The sequence below is a fragment of the Colletotrichum orchidophilum genome (genome assembly GCF_001831195.1).
Source record: "Colletotrichum orchidophilum strain IMI 309357 chromosome Unknown Scaffold_25.1, whole genome shotgun sequence".
NCBI classification, from domain to species: domain Eukaryota; kingdom Fungi; phylum Ascomycota; class Sordariomycetes; order Glomerellales; family Glomerellaceae; genus Colletotrichum; species Colletotrichum orchidophilum.
Genome location: NW_019172981.1, coordinates 31,641 through 48,117, shown reverse-complemented (window position 1 = coordinate 48,117; position 16,477 = coordinate 31,641). Strand labels below are relative to the sequence as shown.

Genomic DNA, 16,477 nt, shown 5'->3' with positions numbered 1-16,477 from the left:
AGGGTGAAAGGCAACCCGGAAAGCCAAAAGAATCCCTTGGTGCTGATGGAGCAGTGCGGCGTTCTCAAACCCCAGGCGATGGATCGTCGTCCTCAGATTTGGGCCCTTCCATGATCCAACAGCAAACTCGATCCCGACAACCGGTGACAGGCTGTGCCCTCTATTCGTCTTGTTCGGCAACACTAGGTCTTGAGACGGAGAGGAATACCCTAGATTCGGGCCCCTCAGCTCATATCTGGAGTTGTTAATGGGTGTTCTAGAAGTGGCAGGTTAGCGTCTCCCGATCTTTCTGGGATCTCGCGCCAGAGGGCATCATCGTGAAGCTGTTATACAAGGGTACTGCAGTCGACGTGTCAAAGATGGTGCACTAGCGCCTTGGGTCTCCTGAGTTTAAACGTCGATGATCCCAGCTCCGAGCCCGTATTAACGCCCGGTTTTATAGCTCCAGACCCCAGCCACACAGACGCCGCAATGCCTCATTTGCCTCAAAAATTGACCCTCGTTTCACCCTGTCACTTCAGCCCCTACACACTTGAGTTGATATGATCCCATCGCCTTCGGTCTGATTTTGACGTCACCCGGCCGGGATCTCGGCTTCAGTTTCCCCCCACCCATAACCCTCGCTCTCGCCGGGGCACGCCAGCAAGCCTTACCCGGCCGCAACATTCGCTTTGCATGAGATCTGCTCCGGGATCATCCATGGGGTCCGCCCTCCGCATTGCCTGGCCTGCCGACCACTCACGTCCATGGGATCGGTGACCCCCGCGAGCCCCAGGCAGGCAGAGCACGATGGAGGTTCAACGGTCCCTTGTCGAACCTCCCATCCCACCAGTGCCTATTTCACAATCCAATGTCCCCGCGGTCCTTGTCGAAACTAAGTCGGTGGCTGATCAGACGAAGGAAATCAAGGCCTAACTAACCGATAAATGCGGTGACGTCGAGATATAGAGAGGGCTGGTTGGGCATCCATTTGAGTTTGAGAAGAGAGGTATATTATGCCTTCGGACACCTTCGGAGTGCAAGTTATGGTGCCCTCCAAACATCGAGTCCACTTCAACACTGGACGACAAGACGCAAGCCTACCCGAGAGTCAAACATCTCTCGACAACGTTCTCACGACGGCGGACTCAACTATTCAAGTCCCCCCCCGCTCTATAATACTTCCTTCCTCGTCTATCCGCCTGACACGCGACTTCGATCGAATCATGTCAGCTCAGCAGACAGGAACACTAAAGGCCCCTGAGGGCGAACCCTCTCCAGTATCACCAGCAACAGCAGTCGACCCCAACGCATTCTCAGACGACGAGGACCGAGTACAATCACCAAGATTCGTGCCTTCACACTCCCAACAACCCTCAAGAGGCGGCTCGCGTTCCATCCCGCTTCGCCGCACCAACACCCAGACTCGGAACAGGGAATCAGTAGACGACCCCTTGCCCACCGGCGCGTCTGCAAAGTCCAACCGTCCCCTCCGAGACAACTCCCGGTTCGGGGACTACGACGACGATTCGGAAACGGATCGCTACTGGGGCACCAACGACCGCCATCCAGACTACAGCGGCGGCCGCGCACCGCGGACGCGCCCACCACGCGCGCACCTCAACCGTCCCCAGCCGTACTTCAACTACGACCCCCAGACAGAGACCAAGGACTACTACGAGGAGACTCGCTCGTACGAGCCCGGTGACTACGGCGGAAGGCCGCCATCGCGCAGGATGTACGACGAGGAGATGGCGGGCTACCCGCGCGGTGTGGCCGTACGCAGCACCAACGGCGAACAGGCGCGCATCGACTGGCACAACCTGTCCAGGGAAGAAAAGGCGCAGGTGATGCGGCTACCTCTCACCCAATGGATGAACTCGGATTTAAAGAACCACTTCGTTGCGAGTTTGGGCGAGCTCGTCGGCACCACAATGTTCCTGTTCTTCGCTTTTGCCGGTACGGAGGTGGCCAATATCAAGTCGGCTTCAAACAACTCTAGCAACCCGGCAGACAGCCACTCTACCACCGGCGCCTCCACCGGCTTCAACACGGGCACTCTCCTCTACATCTCCATCATCTTCGGCTTCTCTCTCATGGTCAACGTCTGGATCTTCTTCCGCATCAGCGGTGGCTTGTTCAACCCTGCCGTCACCCTCGGCATGCTCCTCGTCAAGGCCATCCCTCCATCCCGCGCCGCCTGCTTATTCGTTGCCCAGATCCTGGGCGGCATGCTGGCTTCGCTGATTGTTCGCTTCCTGTTCCCCGAAAACTTCAACGTCCGTACGACGCTCGGCGGCGGTGCATCGCTGGTCCAGGGCGTCTTTATCGAAGCAATCCTGACGGCCGAACTGGTCTTCACCATCTTCATGCTCGCCAAGGAGAAGCACAGGGCCACGTTCATCGCTCCCATCGGTATCGGTCTGACTCTCTTCATTGCCGAGTTGGTTGGTGTTCAGTTCACCGGTGGTTCGCTCAATCCGGCACGAAGCTTTGGACCCTGCGTCATCACGGCAACCTTTGATCAGGAACACTGGATCTACTGTAAGTTTTGCCCCCTTTTTTTTCTTTCTTACTTTTTGATGTCGTGAATCGCGTAGCGGAAAGCTAACTTTGTATTGTTTCTAGGGGTCGGGCCTTTCCTTGGCACTCTCCTTGCCGTCGTTTTCTACAAGTTCATCAAGACCTTGGAGTATGAGACGGCCAACCCTGGCGCGGACGGCGACCCTTTGAACGATCCTACTCAGAACCCCGCGAAGATGGCAGAGCTGCGCATGTCTCGTGTAAAGTCGGCCAAGCAAGGTTGAAACCAGACAACGAAATCAAAAGAACACGACAAAAAAAGGCACGCTAATGAGGGGAATGGATGTGGTTAATGATGATTTTTGATAATGATTTGCGACGTGTCAACAGGAAGTTATCATCTCCTGGCTGATTGATGACTACTTCTTATTTGACGATGAGAGACCTGATCAAGGAATGTCCCGCCACGGCCGGGCACCGACTGGGGAGTCTTGCTGAATGAACATATAGAAATTGGTTTTTTCAAGAAACTACTTGACGAAACAGTATGCATCATATCTTTTCATAGCCTCATAACTAGGTAGATCGCTTTGCAAAGCGGCTTACAACCGATTACTCAATTCTTCTAAAAACAACTTCTCCTCCGGCGTGATGAAAAGGCCTTCCGGCACAACAACTTCTCCCGGTCTCACAATCAGCACTGGATCCTCTCCCACAGTAGAATCGCCTTTGCTGCGCGCATCAATCTCGTCGTGTTTGGGCTCCCCCTTGCTTTCCACATCGTCCATGTCCCCACGGCGGCGCCTGCGTGGCACGCGGTGTAGCCGAAGGTCCTCGGGCGCCCACCAATACTGCGGGAAGCGCCGCTGGATATTGTTAATGAGTAATGCGACGACAAGCATCAGGGCGCAGCCGAGGAGCACAACGGGCACCAAGAACCACCCCAGGTGGACGACGCCGTCATCGACGACCGCGAGCAGCGCCGTCGCGCCAGCAGGGGGGTGAACCGTCTTCGTAAGCGCCATAACGGTCGTCGCCAGGGCGCATGACAAGGCCCCTCCCAGCCAGCGTACGGAATCAAAGTGCGGGCTCAGCTGGAACAGCTTGCAGATCGCTACCCCTACCACGGCGGACAAAAGTTGGCCGAAGACTGAGTTACGGGGCTGCGAGAGGGGCGATTCGATCGAGTAGAACTCTAAAACGGCGGCTGCGCCCTGCGGTCGAGTCAGCGCCGTGCTGGACGTCACTCACTCTGGCCGGTGAGATGCCGGCGCGTGTGTGGTCGGTGTCGTCACTCGAGAGGTATATGAAACGGGACGAGGGAGATGAGGTCCGAGCCTCCTCCTCCCAATCCCTGACGGTGCTTCTCCGTATGCCATTTTCGGTGTGTGGAAGGTGTGGGTACAGGTAATGTGCGCAGATTCAAGATGAAAAGGGGGAGGGGATTAACTTACAAAACTGCCCACAATAATGGGCGCGCCATGCTCTCTGAACGACGGTATCTGGCGAGAGACGATGGAGACCACGGCGACGCCGCAGAACACGCCAACACAGGCCCAAAAGATTGAAACGAGGTTGCCGACAGTTTCAGGCTTTGACTTGCGGTAGCCAAAAAAGTGAGAAATGGGATATGGAAGGTGTTTCCAAGGCGGAGGCGGTATGAAGGGATTGAGGAATCGATCAATGTCGACGTCCCACTTTCTTGGGTTGTAGCCCAACATTGGGTGTACTACCTTACGTATGCGATCGTCGTTGCGCCAAGTCCGGGGTAGGACTAATTAGAGAGTCTGGGGAGGCGGAGCCAATCTGCCAGGTGATGGGGAAAAGTTACCCCCTCAACGCATACAGAGTGGAAGCGTAACTCTTGCTTCTTTTAGCAATACTGCCTTTGTTGGTCTGACAAGTTGAACTCGAATGTGCCCATGTACTGTTCGGCAAGACTTGTCGAATAGTAGATGACTCGGAATAAGAGCACAAGTCGGGACAAGAGTAGTCGCGCCACGCACTGGTGGTCGCGATGTCGTGCGAAATGTGTCACACAGCAGCGTGGTGACAAGAGACTGGAACACCAACAGACGGGTTGACAAGTGACAGCAACATGGCCCTGCACATTCATCCAATTCGAGCCCATCTTAACCTGCCACGAGATCTGGGATCTCGCATTCCCTTTTAACGGCCCAGAGTGCCGCGGAGATTCAGCATCTACAGCGACCGGCTAGCTGTGCGTTCTGGTCATGACCGGGGTGCGCCACGTCATATTTGGTAACAAAAACGCCAAAAGAGGCTCAGGTGCCGGGCCTGGCGGGCTGCCACGGGGCATAAGTGGATCCTAAAACGGCCTTTCAAGGCTTGAAGCATCACCAAAGGCAAACTATTATCTAAGAGATGGCAAGTCGCCCATCCGATGACCGTCTCCGTTCAGCCAAGTGAGCTCTCGCACCGTCCTGGCGCACCTGGCCTAGACCCGGTTTTGTCGTTTGTCGTGGTGTTTGCTTGGGGGCGGCCTGTTGGTGGGGGAGAACTGGTCTTTATGCCTCCTCTTTTCCGCTGTCAATGTTGATAAATCTCCAGAATCCCGGGACGGGTTGCTCCTATCTCAGAGTTGCCGAGGAATCGGCCAAGATACCGATTAGAAGAGCGGAGTCTACAGATTTTGCCGTAGAAATTGTTCAGATGTGAGATGCCGACGCCACTACATCTGGTCAGCTCGGTTTCGAACCCTCAAAAACTGATGTGCTAGGGCCGCATAGATTGGAGTTCTCCCAGATACGGCTTCATCATTTACTCTTCCTTCGTCACCCAAGACGGCCCCCGCCGTTTTGCCAGTCAAGCCGGGCTCAACCCTTGTAGATCTCGAAATGACGCCTTGTCGCCAAGAAGCTTTGTGGCGCACCGAAGCATTTACCACCACATGTTACACAGTGCACCCCTGTGCCAGTTGCACCGACGCCGTTGGCAAGCAGACAATGGGGCACACAACATTCAAAAATCGTGCCGGATTGTGTCACCAAAAGATATGGTTTCAAAAATTGGTTGCTCCTCCCCTTGTAATCACGGTTGCAATCACAACATAACCCACCGGTGATACTAGCATAGACGTCAGCCATATCGTACGGCTGGCAACAATAGCCGATTCCCAAGGGTTCAGCCAAAATGACAAGGCGGTCAAAGCACGACAAATCGCCTGATATTTGTCCTGAAGCTCTTGGCGGCCTTGCGGCACCCAAATCAGCGCCCACGATCGATTGTTTCTCGACTTGTTTGTTTGTGTGTTTGCTTAACGCTGGTTCCGCCCGAACGAGCAAACTGATGGCTGGAAAGGTGAACAAATATAACTGTAACAACGTCGGCTAAAACATACATGTAGGCTTCGTGACATGATCAAGCTGCATTCATACATTTAGTAATTCTGCGTCACCACAAGCTTGGCAGCTCTTCTTCTTGGTTGTGTAACCCAACGCCGAGCAGCTTTTCAAATCATGCTGTGCGTACGAGCTTTTATACGTCTGCTTTGTTGCCCATACAGAATGATCCATATGATATCATGGAACTAATATCAATATGTTTGGGAGTTTATCCAATGCGAGTACTGAGTAACTGCTTCCAAGCAAAGTAGCATTAGAGACACATCGATCCTTTTGTGCCATAATGTATTGCTATTGGGGCAATATCTTGCATTGAAATCACGGTAAGACGCAATTTCGAGTGCTGGCAAGAGAGTTTCATAACAGCCGAGGTAATTTGGGCAGCCAAGACAATCGACTAGTCGTCATTGTTGACGTATTTTGTCATTTCCCCCCTACTTCTACCTGTTCTCAATTAGAATTGGCGAAAGCTTCTTACACGAACAGTCTGGTGCGCTCCAAAGCTTTATTAAATACCGGTGCCTGTTCCAATGCCCTCGAATGTCCTCAATATAGTATCCCGAGTTTTGGATGCAATTTCTTCAATCTCCTCACTCGTACTGGTATATGCAGGCGCAAGCAGGACATGATCACCCAAGACACCATCCTTTGTTCCGTTTCCAGGATACAAGCTAATACCAAAGTCGTTGAAACCAATCAAGTGAGTTTTGTTGGCAATGTCCTCCGATCTTGGAAACGGCTCCTTGCTTTGTTTGTCCTTGACAAACTCAATCTAGAGATGGAAATTAGAGCGCAAGTTCCCGTTTGACAAAATGTAGCGGTAGAGGTAGATACTTACCCCCCAAAACAGGCCTTTGCCTCGGATATTGCCAACTTGAGGATGGTCTTCCAAGTAGTACCGCAAGCGTTCCTCGAGAAGATTGCCCTGCTTTCGGACGTTGTCGATGAGGTTTTCTTCACGAATAATCCTTTGGACCTCTAGTGCAGCGGCGCATCCCACCGGGTGACCTTGATAAGTATGTCCATGGGAGAACGACCTGTGGTGTGATGAGTCAGTGACAGAGGTACAGGTAGAAGAAGCAAGGAGATCCCGCACCCGGTCCCGTTTCTGAGGGCATCCGCCACGCGGTGGTTGATCAGCATACCCGCCATGGGCGCGTACCCGCCGCCGAGGCCCTTTGCAAGTGTCTGAATATCAGGGACAACGCCTTCTTGCTGCCAAGCGTGTAAGGAGCCGCAGCGACCCATGCCCGACATGACCTCTATGTGCGTGTCAGTATCCCGTGCAAAATTTTTATTCGCGCGTCTCCGCGTTCTTACCATCCAAGATGAGAAGGGCGCCGTACTTGTCGCAGACCTTTCTCATGGCTTGGAAATATCCAGGCACAGCCGGAACACAACCTAGAGTCTGCATGAAGGTTGCATTAGAACAAGAGGGTTACTCAATGAGAAGGGACCGTAACGTACCGCGCCAACAACAGGCTCTGCAACGAATGCGCAAACGGTATGAGGGCCGAGCTCTTGGAATTTGCGATCTAGTTCATCGGCCAACTGAGCAACGTACTCCTCCACACTCTGTCCCTCGCGCATACCGCGATACGGGTTACAAGCCGATACCCTGGAAATATTGGGCAGCAGCATATCGAGAAAGAGACTCCGCCGCGCGACATGTCCGCTCATGGACAGCGAGCCAAGAGTGGTGCCGTGGTAGGATCCTTCTCTGGCAATGAAGTTGACTCGCTTAGACTGTTGAGGGGACAATTCCATAAAGTACTGCCGCGCCATCTTCATGGCGGATTCCATGGCCTCCGAGCCTGGCACATTGCAGTGTTAGTTCCAAAAGGCTTCGTATCCTTTCAAAAGAGGAAAAAGGGGTTGAGAAGTGTACCCGAGCACATGATGTACGCTTTTGACATGGCACCATCCGTGCCTGCAATGAGTTCATTGGCCAACTCCTCTCCAATTTCGTGGCCAAAGAACATGGAGTTGCAGTAAGCAAACTTATCAATTTGCTCAACCATGGCCTTCTTGACTCGTTCATTGTTCGATCCTATGCATGCGACTGCTGCGCCGCATGTTGAGTCTAGAATGGTCTGGCCATTGGAGAATGTCAAATACTTCCCGTTTGCCGATACGACGTGCGGAGGTGCGCTTTTGAGTGAGCGATGGAGGACTGCGCTCGCAGCGGGGACTTCTCTTTCGATAATGTGCGAAGCAGTTGCCATTGCGGCGAGAAATGTCTTGGATACTATGGGTTGGATGAGGTAGGAATCGGAATATGTCGCGTTGAGGCTTGCGTGAGGTGCTTGAAGACGCATGGAACTAGCGGGGTGCGAGTTGAAGATACATGTATGGTTCTATGTGTTTTAATCTACGTCGTTGTCATCTTCATCTGAAAAAGTGTCCGAGATTAGAGGCTGACACGGTATCATGTGGGTTCAAGGCGTATCTGCATGGCGTATCTGGCGTGTGTTGGGGCCTTGCATCATCGGCTCGGCTCCGGCTAAGGCGGGGTAGGAATGGATTCCGATCACGGTGGTCGTCCTGGATTTAGTTGTGAGCTTCAAATCTATTGGTTCAGTACTGCTCTCCGATTCATGGGCCACAAATACCTAGTCGCTGACAACACGCTCGATACAGCTAGTGTTTCTTTGAGCAATTTCTATCATTCTGACAGACCCACGTGGATCAACACCGATCCTCGAGTCCCGTACCTAAGTCAACAAAAGGTGCTCCCCAGTCTCGTCTAAAATGTCGGTCCAATCTGGTTTCTCAATCAAACCCGAACCCTTCCTTTGCCATACTTCTTCCAATATCATCAGAGAGCGAGAAATATTCTGGAATCGCCGTTTCTGCAACGTCATTTGCAATCGAACACGGACAGCATCCATATGTTCGTCTTCAGTGGCCTCGCCACCAGCAAGGAAGAGAGGAAAGAGAATTGCCGACTCGGTGTGGGATCCAACCGGAATATCGGATACGTGCCGGAGGATATTAGAGACCTGCGTCCGTATCTTTGTCGGCAGCATGCCCCATCGTGTTGCACTAAAGCTTTCGTCTTGAGTAGACCCTTCCTCCCAGCTCAGCCGATCCCTGATCAGTCGGAACAGAACTATCAAGACTGCGCTTCGAAACGCATGCGCCAGAGCAGCCAGTTCTGGAGCCGCGTCTGGCGTGCACCGCCACTCCTGCAGCTCTTGTTCGACTTCTTCGCAGGTGGCGTGAAAAAGCTCCGTTCTCCTCGTAATTTCCTCTGCTTCCATGCCACTATCGAGCCTAGTCTCTTCGTCGATGCTCCTCAACGTCGCGACATGGCGCAGAAGATCCATGGCAACACCAATATATGTATCGACGACGTCTGTGATGCCGTCCAGATAGCCGCAATCCAGCAAGGGTCGTCTTCGCATCGTAATGCTGCCAATCATGTCGTGATAGGCAAAGTTTCGAAGAATCCACTGGCCCTCGGAGCTCCTCTTGAAGACTTCCGGACCACGTAGAGTCACCCCTGCGCTCGACTTCGTCACGGCCGATTCAATAATGTGCTTGGCGCCGTTGAGGTGGGCACACCATCCGTCGTTGTCTCCCACACACACCTCGCCAATCATCAAGGCCAAGCAGGTTGCAGCTTTGGTCTCGTACCAAGCGCTTTCGTGCTGCGGCTGATTGAGCGCCGTGGCGAGGTTGGTGATTGCTGTCGAGTGTGCTTTCAAGGCTGAGACCTTATATGACTCATTCGAGAGTGATAAATGTCCCGACGCAAAAGATACTAGAGCATCGTAAAGCACACTCGACTCCATAGCCATGGGTAGGAAGGCTTGAGTAATTTGATCGTCAGCCAACAGATCATGAAGAAATGGGAATATGTCTGGTTTGAGTGAGGGTGAGAAAGTGTCAACGCACCCGAGAGAAAAGAGTTGAACTGCTCGCTTGCAGTCAGGTAGTGACTCAGCACTGTGATGTAGTACCGCATTACGTGCCGCTTCTGAGGTGGCTCGGCCTCATCCATACCAGGCGGTGAAGCAAGCAAAGGAAAACATGACGATAGTTGATAGGAGTTATCTCTCGGCGGTGATCGCGGCGTCTGTGGTATGCTCTTTTTCTGCACAGCCCAGGTAGTCGGTACAACATCACGAGCTGTCGATCGGACACATTTCAGATTCAATCTGGAGCATGTTCCGCAAATGGGAAATACGTTTTCGACGCATTTTTTTCTTCTGGACTCGAGAACAGCTTATCAGAATGGGAGGTCCGCGAGTGAGACAGGGTATTCGGTAACGGCCAGCTTACCGATATCGGCAGGTCAGACATCCCGTTTTGTCGTGTTTCGAGCCCTTGCGACGCCGTGTTTCTGACTGCGGAGGTGAAGAGATGACAACCTCGGTTTGGCCTTCCATTCTATGAGCCAAGCGACGTTCTATGATGAGACTCGGGCGTGTTGGGCGTAACAAGCAACAAACACGTGGGGGGGGGATCTTGATGTCAAGAGTGTGAAAAACAGGGACCCCTCCAATGGCCAACGCACGGTGAGTGGATTGCAATTTGCAGGGAGAATGAACGGAAATTCCCATGCAATTACGGTCCGTATTACTGGGACACTTGCCTGTTTTGGTCTAGCACCGCTGTGTCGGTACAAATGTCTTTCCCCGCGGACGACCGTCATTGGACCCTCGCTACTTTCTTTAGTCCTTCGACCGGTGCTTATTCGCTGATCTAAATAGAGAGACGTATCTCTTTTCTCTTCTTATCTTATCAATTACCCAGGGTTCATCCAGGTTTTTGGTCATTATCTTAATTGTCAGCCAATTACTTGCGTACATGACTCAAGCTTGGAGCCAGGACTAAGTAGCCACATAGAATTGCCAGAGGTTTCTCTCACCCCAAAGGTCACTATTATTCCGGAGTAGTAGTCTTCGCTCTGAATGTGCTACGTAATCAATCTCTTCGATGCTCAACACACAGTTGTCTCCAGCCTCTACGCCACAATTGCGCTTCAAACTCCAACACCAAAGAGGCCAGGCCCTCAAGCACGCTCGCCACTATCTTCAACCATTGTAACATGCGACACGCCCTTCACTTCTTCTTGTTGCAACTGCTCTTGGACGTCATGCCTGACCTTCTCATCTTCCGTGGGGTAAGCACGCTTGAACATGGTCCAAAGGGAGTGAGCAAAGAGATCGTCCATGGATTCGATGCTTCGGCCCTTGAGTTCGGGAAGACAGAAGAAGACAAAGATGACGCCAATGTACGTCATGATGGAAAAGAACAAGAATGTACCGTATTTCATGGTGCTCAGCATATGTGGCGTGGCGGAAGTGATGCCGTAGTTGACGATCCAGTTGGTGAAGAGGCAGCACGACATGCAAACCGATCGAACTCGCGAGGGGAAGATTTCAGCTGCCACGACGTAGGGGGCTACTGAGTAGCCAAAAGACCAGCCAAAGGCGTAAAGGTAAATCCTAAAAATTGTTCAGAAATGGAGATTACTGATGTGGGCCTTTTCCCAACTTACATGATGATGCCTACAATGCCGCCTGGGGTTGTTCCGCTGCCAGGTTCAACATCGGAAAAGCGAAGGAAGAGCCCGATGTAAAGCATAGCAGTTGCCTGGATAGTAGCGCCAATCATAAGAGGAAGGCGACGTCCAACTCGATCGACGATGACAGTGACGTAGATGATGGTCGTAGCAAGCTTCACAACTCCGTAGACTCCAGTTGTCAAGAGAGAGCTTGACCCTTTGGGAACTCCAATCATGGCAAATATTTGCGGCGCAAAGTAGTTTAGAGAGTCAGTACCTGAAGGCGCACCCTGTCAGCTTGCGAAATCATGACCTGGAGAGTATATGCATTAGCAGTACCTGTGAGCTTATGAAAAAGGAAGAGCATAACAGCGAGGAACAGTCGCCGCCGATTACTGGCGTCGGTGACGATGGCTTTCACCACCACCACATAACCATGGCCTTACAAGCGTGAGTGAAGAATTCTCTGGTCTTGATTTTGACACATGACCTACCCTTGGCTTGGCTCTGCTCGACTTCCGCCTGTGCCAAGATTTCCAGATACTCTTGGTGTACGTATGGGTGCTCGGCGGGCAAGCCTCTGAGCTTGCACAGATTCTTGAGGCCGCGCTCGTGTTTTCCTTTCGAGATGAGGGCTCGGGGAGTTTCGACGACGACTACCGAGATGTTTCAGTTAGCGTCATGATCACCGGCAACTTGAAGGTGCTGAGGTGCGGCATGGACTTACACCAGATGAGAGCAAAGAGGAAGAAGCCCGGTATCAACTGAATGCCCAGAGCGAGCTGCCAAGCCTTGTTGTTGTTGGGGTCCTGATTAGGCCAAAGACTGACTGCGTAGTTTACCCAAAACGCTATTGCGAGCGCCAGAATGATCATCAGGTTGTAGGATGTTGTAAGAGAGCCTCGAATCGACTTTGGGGAGTTTTCTGCCAGGTACTGGGGAGCCAGCTGTAGTTTTCCGCGTCAGCAATTGCTCGATTACTCCGAATACGCTGGGGTCCAAGACTCACCATAGAGGTCGCACCGATGGCCACTCCAGCCAAGAGTCTTCCGGCGTACAGAACATCCAAGTGGGGGACTTCTTGCATCGAGCATCCAACAAGAAACAGAGCAGCCATAGATGTCACGGCCTTCTTCCTTCCAAGAAAATCAGAGAGAGGTGCTGCTAGTAGAGCACCTGCAGTGCCACCGGCAGCCACTAAAGACGTCATGTTAGAAGTGGAGTGTTGACTATTACTCAAGTTTCCTTACACATGGCTGCTATGTTACCCTCTGTGTTGAGCTTTGGTCAGTAGTGGTTTGATTTAGGCCGGAAAGCAATGGCGGAATGCCCTACCTCGTGTGTTTGCTTCTTCCTCGCTTATAGCATCAAACCCAAAGGCCCGACGAAAAGACGGAAAAGTCAAGATTCCGCCGATATTCCCCTGGTCAAAGCCATACGAGCATCCCGCAAAGGCTATAGTGATGCCTAATAACAGAAGCTTCGAGTTGAAAATCTCCTTTGGATCCTTCTTCCAGTCGGGAGAAGCCCAAAGTGATGTTCCGCCGCCCATTTTGGAAGAGAATTCCGGCGAAGCTGATAGGACTGTGTATTGTGGAAAGGCGAGTTCGTCAGACCAGGAACTTTGTCGGTAGTTTTAGAACAAGGCAATGTAGAAGGTTGTAAACTGTATCATATACTCGGATACACTGACTCGATCACTTCACGACTGGGCCTAGCACTCAACCTCCCCCTACGGGCAGCAATTCCAACAGCCGAATTACCCCGCGTAACCCACAGCATTTGTCGAGCCATGGGTGCATGGTGAGTCCCTACGAGAACCAACCAAACCTGTAATCGGGGAGAAGGCCGCTGTCATGAGGTGTCATCAGGTTGCATCCAGTCGTGTTACTATTTGAATGTGATTGATCGCCATCTCTCAATCTCTGAAATGGGCCGCATCCAAGAGGCCAGGGCCTATGTTGCCTTTTCCGTGGACGTTGGCTGTGAGTGTTGTATCGTCCGAATAAGATGGAATAGGAAATTCGGAGACTTGTCCTGGCTCGTAACCTTCCAAACGCCTGTGACACGGAGCATGGACGGGGGTCTCGGGGGTTTTCCGGGAGGTTGTGAATTGCGGGGCCGGAAATCGTGCCGCCGGCGCTTAAAAGCGAGGGGCTGAATGCGGGGAACCATGAGAAGGAGACTCAGCAACATCCAGGTTGCACTTGACAGACGTAGTTCGACTCAATACATCAATAGGCCCCAGCCTAGCTCTGCAAGGTCATGGTACCGGTGAAGGATTGATAGCAGCTTGTCTACCAACACGCCTCGGTCAGCTTCTTGCTACTATTGGATTAGACAAGTGCCCCATTCTCTGAGTAGTAAGACCGAAGCAACTGAACCTGCAATGACTCCAAATCTGCAGACTGCCGCCATCCCCGCGGCAACAGTCCAGTCGCATGCTTCTAACCTACTCCAACTATCCGATCAGACACTTCTATGCGCGTGGTTCGGAGGGTCACAAGAAGGCCTCCCGGATATTAGCATCTGGCTATCTCGGCAAGAGCCCGGCTCAACTTCCTGGTCGGCTCCTCAGAAGATCTCTTCAGATACGAACCGAAGCTGCCAGAATCCGGTGCTCTTTCAAGCATCCGAGACAGGAGACATCTGGCTCTTCCATACGTCTCAAGATGCCGGAAATCAAGATGGAGCTATCGTCATGGCCCGTACATCAAGCGACAATGGCAAAACGTGGTCATCGCCCCGCTACCCTCTGAAAGGCGTCACTGGAGTGTTTGTGCGCCAGCCTCTTGTCGTTCTCCAGGATGGGACTTGGGTCCTTCCGGTGTTCCATTGCCGATCGACACCGGGCCAGAGGTGGATCGGCAACAACGACATCTCTGCAGTGTTTTCCTCCAGAGACGAGGGCCAAACATGGACAGAGAACGTGGTCCCTGACAGCATTGGCTCCGTACACATGAATATCGTTGCACCAAAGAGCCAAGGTTCCGAATACGTCGCCTTCTTCCGCAGCCGATGGGCCGACAACGTCTACCGCTCGACATCGCCTGACGGGCTGAATTGGACTCCTCCCAAGGCGACGTCTCTACCGAATCCCAATAGCGGCATCTGCGCGGCACGGCTGCCTTCAGGCAACCTGGCCATCGTGTTCAACCGTTCGGCCGCCGAACCCGACATGGCCAAGCGAGAGGGCCTCTACGATGACATTACACCAGAAGACGATAAGCGGCCGAACCAGGCATCGGTGAATGGAAAGAATGCGATATGGGGAACGCCACGGAAGACGTTGACGGTGGCTGTGTCTGGCGACAATGGCTTGACATGGAAGGGAAAGGTCCTCGAGGACGGCGATGGATTCTGTATGACGAATAACTCGATCGAGAAGACCAATCGAGAGCTGAGCTATCCCAGCATATTCATCGAGAAGGAAGCTGTGCATATTGCTTTCACATTCCATCGCCAGTACATCAAGTATGTGAGAATAGAAGACATAGAGGGTTGGCTAGATGAGGCTTAACTTCTTGAATTCCAGGACATCATCGCTGCGCATGCATAGTGGTTGTCTATTGAACCACTTTTCAAAGACGACAGAGAGAGAGAGACCACTTGTTTGTGACACTCGCTTATTAATACCCAAAGCACTTCGATTCTCGCCACCTTATCTGCGACAAGTTGTGTGTGCTGGATAATTGCAACATGTATCACGACAGTCTTGAGTACATGTACTCACTTGAGTACTCACCTACCGATTCTGCAGGAAAAATAATAGTTATTCAATTGCTATTGACATAAGTCACAAGGGTACGGATAATCGAGTTGATATGATGCATTTGTACATGGCTAACGTCTGGTATGATATGGAGAAAGGCTATTTGCTCCACGATCTTTGCTTCTCCGTCTCCCCAAGTACACCCAGTGTCTCCACAGCCCATTTCTTCGTCGCCTCACCGAGCGGTAGATACGGCCGTCTCATCTCCCAGGATGATTCATCAGTAATCCCAATGTCCCGACCGAGGAAGTGCCAAGCACCGTACTTTGTCAAGGCGATGCCCTTTTTACAAGCCCACTCCGCATTCGCCACGTCGTACTGCAGCTTGAGGGCCTCATCGGCCTTTCCGGCCTTCCACAAGTCGAATACGGCCGATGTCGAACCTGGAAAGATGTTTCCCATGCCCGTCACGCAGCCACTGCCTCCAGCCTGTAGCGTAGGAAGGAGATAGTCGCTGCTGCCACCAAAAACCCCAAACTGTTCATGCGTAAACTTGCTGGTCAAACGAGTCACCTTGCCGACGTTGCCGCAGGTCAACTTGACGGCCACGATATTGGGGTGCGACGCCAAGGCGGTCAACTGGTCCGAATCGAGATCCACGCCGGACGTGACGCCGGGAAAATTGTAGATGACGATCGGGATGGGAGAATTATCCGCAACGTCCCGGTAGAACCCCAATATCGCATCGTTGGACAGGGCCTTGGCCCAGTAGCTGGGCGGCAGCAACAGACCGAAATTCGCGCCCGCGGCGCCGGCGTCTTTGGCGTTGAGGATGGCTTCGCGGGTCGACTCTGCCGATATGCCGGCCACGATGGGGTAGTCTGGCTTCTGGAGGTCTCTGACTGCGCGCACCGCCGTCTCGACAATCGCTTTGCGCTCGTCCGCCGTGAGAAGGGCGAGTTCGCCGTTGGTGCCCAGATAGACGAGGCCGTGCATCCCGGCACGAACCAAGGCCTGGCATTGCTTGTATAGTGCGTCATGGTCCACGGGTTGCAGAGGATCGCCGGCTTTGTAGATTGTGACGACGGGGGTGTAGACCCCCTGCGGGAGGGGCTTTGACTTGGGTGCGATGGTGCTGGAAGGCATTGTGAAGGTACTCATGAGAATGAGGGGGAAAAAAAGAAAGGAGATCAGGTCTAGTAAGAGCACTCTGCCAGTGTTCTTGGGATGGGCACGAATAGTTAAAACTAAGATGACAGACGAGCAACTTCTCTTCCGGTTGAGACAGTCAACCCCTCCATAATATCCGACTCCAATTCTCAAGATGCGGAGACAATTGCGGAGAGCTTCTCGACCAGCTTGCTGCAAAGAATAGCGCACGGC

General features: G+C 52.6%; 7 protein-coding genes across 7 annotated transcripts; 2 read left to right on the top strand and 5 right to left on the bottom strand.

Moving 5' to 3' along the window:
- Positions 1-1,205: 1,205 nt before the first annotated feature.
- On the top strand, positions 1,206-2,786 carry CORC01_03959 (MIP family channel protein; the record flags this gene model as incomplete). Its single annotated transcript, XM_022615608.1, has 2 exons — positions 1,206-2,523; positions 2,608-2,786. 2 exons carry the CDS (start codon positions 1,206-1,208, stop codon positions 2,784-2,786), a joined length of 1,497 nt encoding a protein of 498 aa, XP_022477785.1.
- A 318-nt stretch (positions 2,787-3,104) lies between these two features.
- CORC01_03958 (HPP family protein) lies at positions 3,105-4,223 on the bottom strand (the record flags this gene model as incomplete). Its single annotated transcript, XM_022615607.1, has 2 exons — positions 3,105-3,716; positions 3,957-4,223. The coding sequence occupies 2 exons, from the start codon at positions 4,221-4,223 to the stop codon at positions 3,105-3,107; spliced, it is 879 nt and encodes a 292-aa protein (XP_022477784.1).
- Positions 4,224-6,375: 2,152 nt separating this feature from the next.
- Positions 6,376-8,092, bottom strand: CORC01_03957 (aminotransferase class-III; the record flags this gene model as incomplete). Its single annotated transcript, XM_022615606.1, has 6 exons — positions 6,376-6,639; positions 6,706-6,904; positions 6,964-7,129; positions 7,188-7,275; positions 7,335-7,681; positions 7,756-8,092. The coding sequence occupies 6 exons, from the start codon at positions 8,090-8,092 to the stop codon at positions 6,376-6,378; spliced, it is 1,401 nt and encodes a 466-aa protein (XP_022477783.1).
- Positions 8,093-8,581: 489 nt separating this feature from the next.
- Positions 8,582-9,670, bottom strand: CORC01_03956 (uncharacterized protein; the record flags this gene model as incomplete). Its single annotated transcript, XM_022615605.1, has 1 exon — positions 8,582-9,670. One exon carries the CDS (start codon positions 9,668-9,670, stop codon positions 8,582-8,584), a length of 1,089 nt encoding a protein of 362 aa, XP_022477782.1.
- Positions 9,671-10,887: 1,217 nt separating this feature from the next.
- On the bottom strand, positions 10,888-12,934 carry CORC01_03955 (quinate permease; the record flags this gene model as incomplete). The annotated part of the gene is made up of 8 exons (XM_022615604.1): positions 10,888-11,323; positions 11,377-11,659; positions 11,722-11,823; positions 11,877-12,038; positions 12,110-12,329; positions 12,392-12,579; positions 12,633-12,653; positions 12,718-12,934. The coding sequence occupies 8 exons, from the start codon at positions 12,932-12,934 to the stop codon at positions 10,888-10,890; spliced, it is 1,629 nt and encodes a 542-aa protein (XP_022477781.1).
- An 837-nt stretch (positions 12,935-13,771) lies between these two features.
- CORC01_03954 (glycosyl hydrolase) lies at positions 13,772-14,902 on the top strand (the record flags this gene model as incomplete). Its single annotated transcript, XM_022615603.1, has 1 exon — positions 13,772-14,902. One exon carries the CDS (start codon positions 13,772-13,774, stop codon positions 14,900-14,902), a length of 1,131 nt encoding a protein of 376 aa, XP_022477780.1.
- Positions 14,903-15,253: 351 nt separating this feature from the next.
- On the bottom strand, positions 15,254-16,240 carry CORC01_03953 (dihydrodipicolinate synthase; the record flags this gene model as incomplete). The annotated part of the gene is made up of 1 exon (XM_022615602.1): positions 15,254-16,240. One exon carries the CDS (start codon positions 16,238-16,240, stop codon positions 15,254-15,256), a length of 987 nt encoding a protein of 328 aa, XP_022477779.1.
- Positions 16,241-16,477: the final 237 nt, after the last annotated feature.